Source organism: Mandrillus leucophaeus, unplaced genomic scaffold, assembly GCF_000951045.1.
Source record: "Mandrillus leucophaeus isolate KB7577 unplaced genomic scaffold, Mleu.le_1.0 Scaffold1244, whole genome shotgun sequence".
Classification (NCBI taxonomy): Eukaryota; Metazoa; Chordata; class Mammalia; order Primates; family Cercopithecidae; genus Mandrillus; species Mandrillus leucophaeus.
The window spans coordinates 31,343-44,188 of NW_012100810.1; the positions used below are offsets into that span (position 1 = coordinate 31,343).

At 46.3% G+C, this 12,846-nt stretch overlaps 1 protein-coding gene across 1 annotated transcript; it reads left to right on the plus strand.

The window, feature by feature from the left end:
- The first annotated feature begins 1,541 nt into the window (after nt 1-1,541).
- On the plus strand, nt 1,542-8,047 carry FABP1 (fatty acid binding protein 1, liver). Its single transcript, XM_011971760.1, has 4 exons — nt 1,542-1,722; nt 3,348-3,520; nt 6,151-6,243; nt 7,926-8,047. The coding sequence occupies exons 1-4, from the start codon at nt 1,656-1,658 to the stop codon at nt 7,974-7,976; spliced, it is 384 nt and encodes a 127-aa protein (XP_011827150.1). The 5' UTR covers nt 1,542-1,655; the 3' UTR covers nt 7,977-8,047.
- Nucleotides 8,048-12,846: the final 4,799 nt, after the last annotated feature.

Here is a 12,846-nt window from a genome sequence, read left to right on the forward strand (position 1 = left end):
AGCGCTCTCTGCCCACACCGCTCCAAAGGTGGAGAGCTCTCTGTGGCGGGGTACACCTTAATACCGCCTGTCAGGGATGCCATAGAAGGACCCTGGCACTGGGACTGTGGGTGGAGGAGAGAACTTCTGAAGTGCTTTGCTGGATCAACATGTCCAAATGCTGGAGACCACAGAGGGCATAGAGAGTGGCATGGACGCCCCTGATGTGTCCACTTGGCCCTGTGGTTGGAACCGTGACCTAGGGAGAAGGAAGGATAAAGGATGGAAAGGTAGACTGGAGTTGCCTTTTGAAGGCTGGCAGCCCTGCTAGAAGTTAAGGCAATGGGAGTCATTTTCCAAGCCAAAAATTAGAACTCATAATAGGGAAATGGAAGTGTTATTGGGGGTGGCCATCATGACCTGGCACGTGACACCAGGCCATCCAGGACCTGTGGCCTCTGAAGTGATGGGAACCACCGAGGCTCATGCCTGGAGCAGTGGCCCAACCCAGCCTATGCTTCAGGATGATCTGTCTAACCACAGAGTAGAGGAGGACCACAGGACGAAGGCCGGAGGCTGCGGGTGAAAAGGTTGACGCCAAAGTCCAGACAAAGAAGGGAGAGAATCTGGGGGGGTGAGGGGGTACTTGCTGAGAACTGCCTCAGAGGCAGAAACTGGGACATGTGCACCCACTGGGCACCACGCCTCTCTGTGCTTCACAACAAACTGGCACATCCCAAGGCCACTGGAAGCCCTGTTGGGGCATCTCCCCAAGGCCAGTGTTGTATACATAACCCTACGAGACCAGTTTCCTACACATAACCCCAGATCCCTTGTCCTGTCTTCTCAGCAGGGCTGGAGCAAGTCAGCAGGTGGCACTTTCTCCTGCCTTGTCTCTGCCTAATAAAATGTGTCTCAATTCTGCACACCTGGTTCCAATGTTTTACAACTGCCATTGAGCAAGAACTGCTTTAACACCTCAAAAAGACCTGTGGAGGAGACTATAATCATCAAGGAGGAATTCCCAGGATTCAAAATAGCACTAGCAGCTGATGACAACTCTACAAATTAAGTTTGTGTAATAATAGGGATGAGAAGAGATCATAAGGTTATGTAAATAAGGTGAGGTTTTGAGTTCAAAGGAATTCTCTGGAATTTTTCTGTGTGTGTACACACGTGTGTGTGCATGTGTACAGACATATATAAACACTTATGTATATAATGTGTATATGTGTATGTATTACATATATGCACATTCACACATCTTTATGTACATAATACACATATGTATATATAAACACCGATGTACAAACACATATGCACACATCTATATATACACACATGTGTGCATATATACACATACATGCATATACACACACATTTCATGGGGTGTGGAGAGTCACTTAAAGGCTCCCAGGGCCATAGGGCTTCCTGCTTGACTGATATTCATTAATGTTTGCTGAATTGCAGCAAACCTTTGCTGTGCCCATCCTGTTCTTTATCATTGACCATTGCTCTCGGGAGTTAATGTTTGAACCTGGCCATAAAGGAATCAACAGCTGCTGACCTCTGGCCGCTATTCGAAAGGAAAGGAGCCCCCTATAAAACAGCCTACAGTGGACAGTCTGGTCGGCAGAGCTGCAGGTCACTTGTGAAGAGGGAGCTCTATCGCCATCATGAGTTTCTCCGGCAAGTACCAACTGCAGAGCCAGGAAAACTTTGAATCCTTCATGAAGGCAATGGGTGAGTGCTGCTCTGAAAGGCAAAGCTGTGGGTCACATCAATGAGGGTCTGGCCCTACCAGCAGTGGCTATTTAGGGTCCAAACGTTGAGATGGGGGGAGAGATTCAGGCTATATACACAAACTAGGGGGCATTTTACTGACTTCTGGAGTTATTTGCAGCGAGTCCTCACTGCACAAGGCCATCCCATAGGCAAGTGGAAAGAGCACTGAACTAGGGTGTGGTCTGGATTGATGACCATGTGGTTGGCACTTCGTTGGCACTTCGTTGTGTGATCCTGTTCCTGCATTTATTCATTCTTCAAACAAATAGTGATTCAAGGCCGATCACACACTGAGCACTGTGCTGGATAGATATCAAGGAGACAGATAATAAAGGTAATAAGGCATTATATTATCGGGGAAAAGAAGAGAAGAAATAAAGGTAATAAGGCATTCCCTAAGGTGTATGGAGCACTCACTGTGCCAGGCAACTGTGCTGACCATGGAATATGCAATACCCCATCTATTCCTCACCATAAAACTAAGCTGGGTACCGTTATTTTCCCACTTTACAGTTGATGTAATTGAAGCCTAGAAAGATTTAGTAATCACAAGCAAGGTCATGCAAGTAGGAAGTGTTTAAGTTAGGACTGGACGCAGGCACTCATTCTCAGAGACCCTGCTTTAACCCCTGTGCCTCCCAGGGTCATGTACAGGAGGATGTGGCTCATGGGGGGCACGGAGGGATGGCTCAGTGGAGGTAAAGAGAAGGATCAGGCTGAGCCTTGGAAGACAGGTGTCTAGGGGACTGGGGGCAGGAAGCATGCTCCAGGCAGAGGGAGCCCTATAAGCAAAGGGTGTAGCATGGCAAGGGAGGGTGCCAAGAATGAGAAGGGTGCCAAAGACAGCAGGGGCAGGGAGAGGAGGACCGTCAGCGCTGCCGGAGAGGGATCTTCTGCAGGCAATTCACACTACCTCTGTGTCTCGCATCTCTCCGTTATGCAACAGGACCCTCTGTGCTCACTGTCCACCCACATAATGTTTGTGAACCTCAATTTGTATAACAGCGTGGACAAGTTCTAAAATTGGCAAAGCTCTATGCCAGGGCAAGGGATTGCTGGCATGTCCTCCTCCATAGCCTTGACTGCAGAGGCTTGCAAGCCTCTGCACAGAGGCTTGCCTGGCACAGTGCTGCTTTGGGTGTGTTGGCCTGGCATGATTATTGATAGCTCCCCTGTCACTCCCAGGAGGGACCTAGCTTGGAAGATCAACTCTCTGGTCACCCAGGGTGTGGGGAATGAAATGCTCCCACTCCAAGAGCAAAGTCATCAAAGGAGGAGGGAATGAGGAAGGAGAGTGAGCAAGAACCAGGGTGCTCACAAGAGGAATAGTTCTTCAGGCCAGAGGAGTGTCCTTTTTATAAATTGACTGGCAAAATAGCAGCAGGCCAGGCCAGGCCACTATCCTTTCCATCCTGAGGCCACAGCCCATGCTGCTTACAAGTCCCCAGTGAGTTTCTGTGGCCCCTTGGGAGACACAGTGCCCTCCTCTGCCCCTCCATGCCATAACATTTCTCTCATCTGCCTACCACAGTCATGAAACTCCCACCTTTGCCCATCTCTAAACCTCAGATGGTTTCCACCAGGTTTGCCGGAAGAGCTCATCCAGAAGGGGAAGGATATCAAGAGTGTGACGGAAATCGTGCAGAACGGGAAGCACTTCAAGTTCACCATCACCACCGGGTCCAAAGTGATGCAAAACGAGTTCACGGTGGGGGAGGAAAGTGAGCTGGAGACAATGACAGGGGAGAAAGTCAAGGTAGGAGGGCATCCCTTCTGCTGTCAGAACTTTCCTTGGAATCTGGCCCTGGGGCCTCATTCCTCAAGGCTCTCACCTCACAATTCCACCTATAGATACCATTTCTGAACCCACCTCCACTGTGGGAGAAGCAGAGAGACAAAGGCAGCTCTTAGGGAAGAATCTTATAGGGAAGCTGCTCTCCTCTTCCCAGGGATTGTCTGAGGGATGTTCCAGCCCCCAAAGTCTGAGCTTTCCCATATGGAGGATATGGGGGAACCAGGCATAGAGCAGGATTCTAAGTCTCAGGTTCTCCCAGGCCCAGTGCTCCTGGCACTAACAGTCCTCTAAGCAGGGCCCAGGAGTAGGGCAAGTGGGAGTTTGTGAAAAACGCTTAACTGAGCCCAAAGTCAACTGGCCTTCACTGAACCTAGAGCTGGGAGATACTTCTTGAAGGATAGGGAGAGACTTATTGAAGGAGGTGCTGGCAATACCAGAATACCAGGGCCCTAGACAGGTGCTCAGACCCTGCCTTCAGGGGTGGTCACGAAGTCCCTGGCTTCAGCCACCCCATCTGTAAAATAAAGAACAATCAACCTCCCTAAACTGTAAAATAAGAACAGTCAACCCCCCTAGACTGAAGGCAGTGGGCAGGTCAGCATCACTTCTGCTGGGCACAACTCAAGGTGTGCACTGACAGCTGGGGTGTGGGGTGTGGGCTGTGTGAGTGGCAGATGGTGGCAGGGGGATCCTGGCAATGGGGGTGCCCGTCTCCTCCTCCCTCTGAAACACTCCATGCTTTAGCAGCCCTCTTCTCTCCTCCCCCCAGACAGCTGTGTTCACTGGGCTGGGAATGTTTGTCTTTTTATCTCTTCTGGTCACTCTTTATTTCTGCCTCTCCAATTAGAACATTACAGGTCAGGATGATTTTAGGAGGAAAATATTCTTGATGTGCTCATGGTCAAGGGATTTAACTATGGGCCTTTTCCAAATTTTCTTTTTGGAGGCAAAATGTTTAACATTGTCCAGGGTCTTTGGCTCCCTGCTGGGTTCCTGTTATCTCTTCCAGGATGTATAAGGGCTTGGAAGGAGGCCACAAAACGAAACCTTAACGTTCTGGGAAGAAAAATACATACCTGGTTGGGCAGGTGGCTCATGCCTACAATCCCAGCACTTTGGGAGGCTGAAGTGGGAGGATTGCTTGAGCCTAGGAGTTCAAGACCAGTCTGGGCAACATACAAGACTTCATTTCAATTAAAAAAAAAAAAAAAGAAGAAGAAGAATACATACCAAAGCAAAAGATGTATTCTCTACTGGTCAATATTTTGAATTTTGCCACTACCTCCCTCCATTAGCTTGGGAGAATTGAGATTTTACTTGATTTGATTTTAGCATTTGCATTTGGGGCCACTTAGGTGTTCCATGCTCATTTCTAGATCACATGCCATGAATTAAAATTCTGACAAAAGAGTCCTGACATTTTATTTAGTTCTTTTTTTTTTTTAAATACTTCAAGTTCTAGGGTACATGGGCACAATGTGCAGGTTTGTTACATACGTATACATGTGCCATGTTGGTGTGCTGCACCCATCAACTCGTCAGCACCCATCAACTCGTCATTTACATCGGGTATAACTCCCAATGCCACCCCTCGCCCCTTCCCCCTCCCCACAATAGGCCCCAGTGTGTGATGTTCCCCTTCCCATGTCCAAGTGATCTCATTGTTCAGTTCCCACCTATGAGTGAGAACATGCAGTGTTTGGCTTTCTGTTCTTGTGGTAGTTTGCTGAGAATGATGGTTTCTAGTTGCATCCATGTCCCTACAAAGGACACGAACTCATCCTTTTTTATGGCTGCATAGTATTCCATGGTGTATGTGCCACATTTTCTTAATCCAGTCTGTCACTGATGGACATTTGGATTGATTCCAAGTCTTTGCTATTGTGAATAGTGCTGCAATAAACATACATGTGCAGGTGTCTTTATAGCAGCATGATTTATAATCCTTTGGGTATATACCCAGTAATGGGATGGCTGGATCATATGGTACTTCTAGTTCTAGATCCTTGAGGAATCGCCATACTGTTTTCCACAATGGTAGAACTAGTTTACAATGCCACCAACAGTGTAAAAGTGTTCCTATTTCTCCACATCCTCTCCAGCACCTGTTGTTTCCTGACTTTTTAATGATTGCCATTCTAACTGGTGTGAGATGGTATCTCATTGTGGTTTTGATTTGCATTTCTCTGATGGCCAGTGATGACGAGCATTTTTTCATGTGTCTGTTGGCTGTATGAATGTCTTCTTTTGAGAAATGTCTGTTCATATCCTTTGCCTACTTTTCGATGGCGTTGTTTGTTTTTTTCTTGTAAATTTGTTTGAGTTCTTTGCAGGTTCTGGATATTAGCCCTTTGTCAGATAAGTAGATTGTAAAAATTTTCTCCCATTCTGTAGGTTGCCTGTTCACTTTATTTAGTTCTTAAATGCACCTCACTTCTATTTGGAGCCAGAGAACTGCAGGCTTGGAATCATAGGAACCAGAACATTTCAGTTGTTATGACCTGAGACCTGTGCAGAAGAAGCAACTTCATTAGCAAGGCTCTTGCCCCCCACCACCCTTTCCTCACAGGCCATCTCTCTGTTCCCTGCAGACAGTGGTTCAGTTGGAAGGTAACAATAAACTGGTGACAACGTTCAAAAACATCAAGTCTGTGACCGAACTCAACGGCGACATAATCACCAGTGTAAGTTGGTAGTGCTCTGAGCCTGTGGCTTCCCGTGCTTGAGGGGAGAGGGGAGGTGAAGCATGGGGAGTGGTTCACATACCCTAATGCCACCCCTCCACCCTCCAACCCCTAAACTTCTTTCCTGTGGTCAGTATCTGCCAGCACTTACTGCGGATCCACAATGTCCCAGGCACTTTACACACATTATCACTAATCCTTTCTGCTCAGCACTAACCAAGCAGCCACAGAGGCCTCCACCTGCCCTGCATGCCCACAGTGCTTCATAAATGCCTTTGCCCATTTAGCGTTTATAAACAGAATCCCATTCATGGTGATATTATGGCACCTGATAAGCCTGGCACAGTCCGGTTATGCAGTCAGCCTTGGTGCCTGGCTGCCAGCCACATCCTATACCCTATTTGGGAGTAGGGGAGGAATAGTGCAGTGTTTCTCCCGCAGGTATGTCCCCCTGACTCTTCTTTGCCCCCAGTATATGCTTTAAGGAGTCACATACAACAGAACACTGCCTCAGGAGGCTGTCATCACTCTGTTCAAATTGAAAAATTCTTTTTTTTTTTTTTGAGATGGAGTCTTGCTCATCGCCCAGGCCGGAGTGCAGTGGCACCATCTCGGCTCACTGCAAGCTCCGCCTCCCGGGTTCACGCCATTCTCCTGTCTCAGCCTCCCGAGTAGCTGGGACTACAGGTGCCCACCACCACGCCCGGCTAATTTTTTGTATTTTTAGCAGAGACGGGGTTTCACCGTGTTAGCCAGGATGGTCTCGATCTCCTGACCTCGTGATCCGCCCGCCTCGGCCTCCCAAAGTGCTGGGATTACAGGCGTGAGCCACCGCGCCCGGCCGGAAAAATTCTTAAACTAGAGAGAGTGTGAGCATTACCCACCCAATCTGCAGTTTCCCCCTCCACCCCAGCACACTCCCAGGAGGGCAGGGGAGCAGGAGATGAGCCGTCCTGCAGTAAGTCCTGGCCAACGCCCTTTGATAGACTCCATCTCACCTAATCCTCCTGTCTCCTTCGAGGGAGGCTGGATGAGGGATTCAATAGACAGGTTGACCTATCCAAGTCATCAGCTAATAAATGGTAAATCCAGGGCTTGAACCCATCAAGCAGCAACCATTGCATTGCTGCTGAAGCTAAGGGGCTCCTTTTCACCCTGATGACATGGTATGTCATTCCAGCAGTCTTATTCAAGAGAACTGGCAGGGGTGGAGGGAACATCCTTAAAAACTCAAAAGCTGATGCATCCACTGTTTTTATAAGCTTCACAGCTCCAGGGGTACAATTATGCACTACTCACTGCCTTCCAGGCTGTGCGCCCAGTTGTGTCCATGTGCATGTATCCTTGGTGCTCAACATGTATTTGGGGCATAGTAGGTACTCAATGAAACTTTGAGAGATTGGATTGGGCTAGTCTGGATGGTCTTGCTATAACAGTCATTGATGTAGAAAGGAATTGAGTCAAAGGCAGGAGGACTTTCCAGGTGAGGAGGAGAAGTGATAAAGACTTGGCATAGGATTTTGGAAAACATTGCCAACCCTTCCTCCAGTCCTGCAGGAAACCAGATGAATTTTTGAATTGTTTCATACGCCAACATATTTGGTGCTGTTTTTTAGGCTTAATTTTGTTTTTTACAATACAACATCAGATGAACACTTCATAATTTCTTTTCTGGCTTTCAGACCATGACATTGGGCGACATTGTCTTCAAGAGAATCAGCAAGAGAATTTAAACAAGTCTGCATTTCATATTATCTTAGTATGTAAAATTAACGTAATAAAGTGAACTTTGTTTTAAAAAAAACCTGTCTTTTCTTCTCAATGCCTTTTCACTGATGGTGCTATTGCTCACCATATTCTCATAAATATGTTTTCATAAATGCTGATAATCCATGTGATCCACACTACCAGGTCAAGTCCGAAGAGTAATTCCCTGAACACAAAACCCATGCTGCCCACTCAGGTGTCTCTGCCAGGAAAGCCAGGTGTGGCTAGAGCTGCAAGAAGGCCCTGGAATGCCCTTTCCCAGTCAGGCACGTGGGCAAGGAGCTGGAGCCAGAGGATGTGCAGTGGGCTGGCCTTGGGTGGCTCTCTCAAGGGAACAGGAAGACTGGTCAGAAAAGGAGAGCTATACCCACAAGCACAGCCACAGTACCAGCCCACCAGCAGACAGGTGCAGAAAGGTCGGCACTGACCCGCCAAATAAACCTTTCCTCCTGTGGGAGGCTGAGCAAGGGGCTTAGTGAGAGGTACCAGAAGTGGACAGAGGAGGCTCAGTGGAAGTTCTCTCCATGCTATGGGCAGGGGCAGAAGGTAGGGGAAGGGGAGGAGTCCCTTCAATACCACTTTATGCCAAACTGTTAGGGGTTGAATTGCATTCCCCCAAAATTTATATGTTGAAGTCCTAGACCCCCAGTATCTTGGAATGTGACCTCATTTGGAAATAAGGTCATTGCAAATGTAATTAATTACGATGTCATACTGAAGTAGGATGGGCCCCTAATCCACTACGTCTGGTGTCCCTCTAAAAGGGGGAAATTTGGACACAGAGACGTGCACATGGGGGGTGTCCATGTGAAGACTGGAGCTATGCTGCCACAAATCAAGGAACTGTTCGAAGCTGAGAGACAGTCCTGGACCAGATCCTTCCCTGACACCTTCAGAGGGGGCATGGCCCTGCCGTCACCTTGATCTTAGGTTAACGGCCTCCAGAATTGTGAGATAATACATTTCTGTTGTTTAAGCCTCCCAGTTTGTGGTACAATGACAGTCCTAGCAAACCAATAATAGTACTCATATCCCTCAGAGCTGCCATTTCTACCTTCATAAGACCTTTCGGCACCCAGAACTGTATGCAGACCGCAGTAAGCCTTGACGAATGACTGAATCGTTCACATTCCCCCTCTTCTCTTCCCACTTCTAGAGTTGAAACTATTACTTGTTACTTGGACTGTTTCCCAGGCTACCTGTAGCACCTCCCTGCCCCACTCTCACCTGCAGATCTCCAGGCCACAACAGCATCCTCCTTCTTAAACGCACCACCAACCATAATGTGTCCTACCTCATTGCCCAGCACATAAGAGCCACACTCCTAAACCTGGCGTCCAAGTCCCTATATCATGGGTCAGCAAACTTTTTCTGTAAAGATCCGGAGAATACATTTTCTCAGCTCTGCGGGCCATTTGGTCTCTGTCACAAGTACTTAATTCTGCCACTGCAGTGCGAAAGCAGCCACAGCCAAATAATGTGGCTGTGTTCCAACAAAACTCTATCAGCACTGAAATTTGAATTGCATATAACTTGTACATCATAAACTATTACTCTTCTTTTCATTTTTTCTACCATTTAAACATGTGGAAACCATTATTAGTTTGTACCTTGTATGGAAACAGGTAGCAGCCAGATTTGGCCTGTGAACTGTAGGATGCCGACCCCTGCAATCATAGCCTGTCCAACCTCTTTTAGCCTGTAATATACATTCTAATCAAACTAAACAACTTCCCATTCCCCTCACAATTCAAGCACCCCCTGCTTTGAGATGGCTTCCCAAACTGCTCCGCTGAAAGTACTCTTTCCCTCTCTGCCATTTTATCTGGACCAGTCTTTGCAACGCAGTTCCTCCTGCCTTGCACTATTATTTTCTCCATATATTTGCTCCCCTTCTCTCGCCTGGAGTGGAGCCTTAGGGAAAAAACACATCCATTGTTTGGAGAACTAAGGCAGACTGAAGGAAAGAGTTTCAGTCTGCCTTTAGAGAATGATATTACTTCAGTGAGAAGTCAGAGTCAGGAGTTACAGGAAGCAAGAAAACAATAGCACCCTATGATATGCCATTCACAAGAGTAAACTCCAGATGAACTAAAAAGCTAAATAGGCTGGGCGCAGTGGCTCACGCCTGTAATCCCAGCACTTTGGGAGGCCAAGGCAGGCGAATCACTTGAGGTCAGGAGTTTGAGACCAGCCTGACCAACATGGTGATACCCTGTCTCTACTAAAAATACAAAAAATTAGCCAGGCATGATGGCAGGTACCTGTAATCCTAGCTACTCGGAAGGCTGAGGCAGGAGAATTGCTTGAACCCAGGAGGTGGAGGTTGTAGTGAGCCAAGATGGCACCACTGCACTCCCGACTAGGAGACAGAGCGAGATTCTATCTCAAACAAATAATAAAAATAAATAAATAACAAGCTAAATAAATATGAAATGTTAGAGATAGATATGACTATAGATAGCTTCCAATTATAGAAGACTTTTTTATACCAGATTTTTTATTCAAAAACCATCTAGGAAAAGATTAATAAATTTGACTACCTCAAAAATTTTAAGTTTTGTATAAAAAAGGCACCATGAGCACAGTTTCAAAAAAAGGCGTGGCTTACATAACAAAGGTTAATAGACAGAATATAAAAATATTCCCCAAATCAATAAGAAAATCAACAAGTCAATGGAAAGGTGGGTTGAGGACATTAATAGACATCTCACAATACAAAATATGTTTAGTCTTGTAGTAACCAGGGAGGAGGGATACAAAATGAGGTACCATTTAAAAAATCAAACGAGTAAAAAGTTAAAAGGTTGATAACACCTAGGGTTTATAAGGATGTGATGAGCTCTGCCTTTGGTGGTAAAAATATAAAGTGGTGGGCTGGGAGCGGTGGCTCACGCCTGTAATCCCAGCACTTTGGGAGGCCGAGGCAGGCAGACCACTTGAGGACAGGAGTTCTAGGCCAGCCTGGTCAAGAGACCAGCCTGCCCAATATGGTGAAACCCCATCTCTACTGAAAATACAAAAATTAGCCGGGCATGGTGGCAGGCACTTGTAATCTCAGCTACTCAGGAGGCTGAGGTAGCAGAATTGCTGGAACCCGCGAGGTGGAGGTTGCAGTGAGCCAAGACTGTGCCATTGCACTCCAGCCTTGGCGACAGAGCAAGGCTGTGTCTCAAAAAATTTTTTAAAAATTAATATTAATATATATGTATGTGTGTATATATATATGGTGAACCCCATATGGAGCACCTTTGACAGCATCCATTAATATTTTCAATGTGAAGTCCCTAAAACCTAGTGAAGCCACTGTTGTGTCTCCCTAAAGAAGGGTTTACACACACGCACAAGAAGTGTATAAAGGATGCAGTCGCCAAAAACTGGAAACAAATGCTCCTCAGTAAAAACAGGGTTCAATCAACTGTGGTACAGCCATACTCTGACATAACCTACAATAGAGTAAATGAATGAAGTAGACCTGTATGTACTGACATAGAAATATCTCTAAGACAAAGCACTTCTTTTAAAAACTAAGTTTTAAAAATAATATTGACAGTATACTATCATTCAAATGTTGTTAAAACATGAAACAAAAGTATGTATATACATCTTTGTATGTGAACGTATGGAAAAAAATCTAATGGTTGAACATTATTATCCAGAACACCAGATTATAGCTGCTACCTCTGGGAACAGACTGGTGGGAGGTCGAGAGCTTTTTGCATTATCTATATTGTTTGAATCTTCTGCTAACAACTCGTTCTGTGAAACTATTATTTTTAACGAGCAATAAAAAAGGCAGATAACAAAGTAAAAATATTGGGCATGAAGACATGGTTCTAGTTAACTAATCTATAATTGTGGACCTCAGTTTTCTCTCCTGTAAAATGGGCAAGACAGTCCCTTCCTCGTGGCTTTTGTGAGGAGCCCATGAAATGATGCAAGCCAAATGCCATCCAAATAAAACATGTCATTCTTTCCATCCTCAGATTCCTCAGCAGGTGTCAGTCGGGTTTGATAGTGAGATCGTGAGCAGAAACTGTCGTGCCCAGAGAAGTGAACCTCCGACAGCAGATGCAGAGGCTCAGGGAGGAAAAGAGGTTTGCTCTGGCCCACCAGGCTGACAGACAGTGGCACTGCGGTGCTTTGACTCTGGAGCCACGGGAGAAGAAAGTGCAGACAAGGTCTTCTCAGCAAAGCTTCCAGGGATCTGACAAAATTCCCAGTCTCCCCGCTAAAGGGGTTCTTCCCCTGAGAACATCTCTGGGTTTTTGAGGGGATTGTTTGTGCTTTTTCCTGAAAAAGGAGAATTAATTTCAGATGTTGAATTTAGATTTTGTGCAGGTGCCCAGAGAACTTTGGGCCGGAAGCCTGCTTAAATAAATGGAATAAACAGCTGTTGATGGTGTGGCTATTTTTACCTTGACCCCTCTCACACTTCGGGCCCCTCCACGCCTCCTCTCTCCCTGTCCTGTGGGCATCCCACCAACAGAAAGTGCTATTTCCCGTGACAGACCATTGATTTGCAAAGAGCCAGTTTGGGTGTCTATATCCACACAAAAGTAGCCTTTTTATTTCTTTATTTTTAACTGACTGTTGTTAAGAGTAAACACAGTGATTGGTGGGCAGGGGAAGGGGCGGGGGTGCTGCCTAACTTAGTCCATGCTTTATCTTCAGAGTACTTTTTCTGTATACACTAGAGGCATGTTGACCATCCTATGAATTTGTGGCATGTCTTACTAGAAAAACGTGGAGACATGGAATTAAATGCATCTTCTTCACATAGCCCAGCCTCTTTCAATCAAAGCAGGGCTAGGCAATGCTAAGTCTTGAGGACAC

Bases quoted from the DNA above. Each gene is read 5' to 3' on its own strand.
- FABP1 (XM_011971760.1), top strand. From the start codon at position 1,656: ATGAGTTTCTCCGGCAAGTACCAACTGCAGAGCCAGGAAAACTTTGAA. The intron at 3,521-6,150 runs GTAGGAGGGCAT...TGTTCCCTGCAG, and splicing joins TGACAGGGGAGAAAGTCAAG to ACAGTGGTTCAGTTGGAAGG. The intron at 6,244-7,925 runs GTAAGTTGGTAG...TCTGGCTTTCAG, and splicing joins ACGGCGACATAATCACCAGT to ACCATGACATTGGGCGACAT.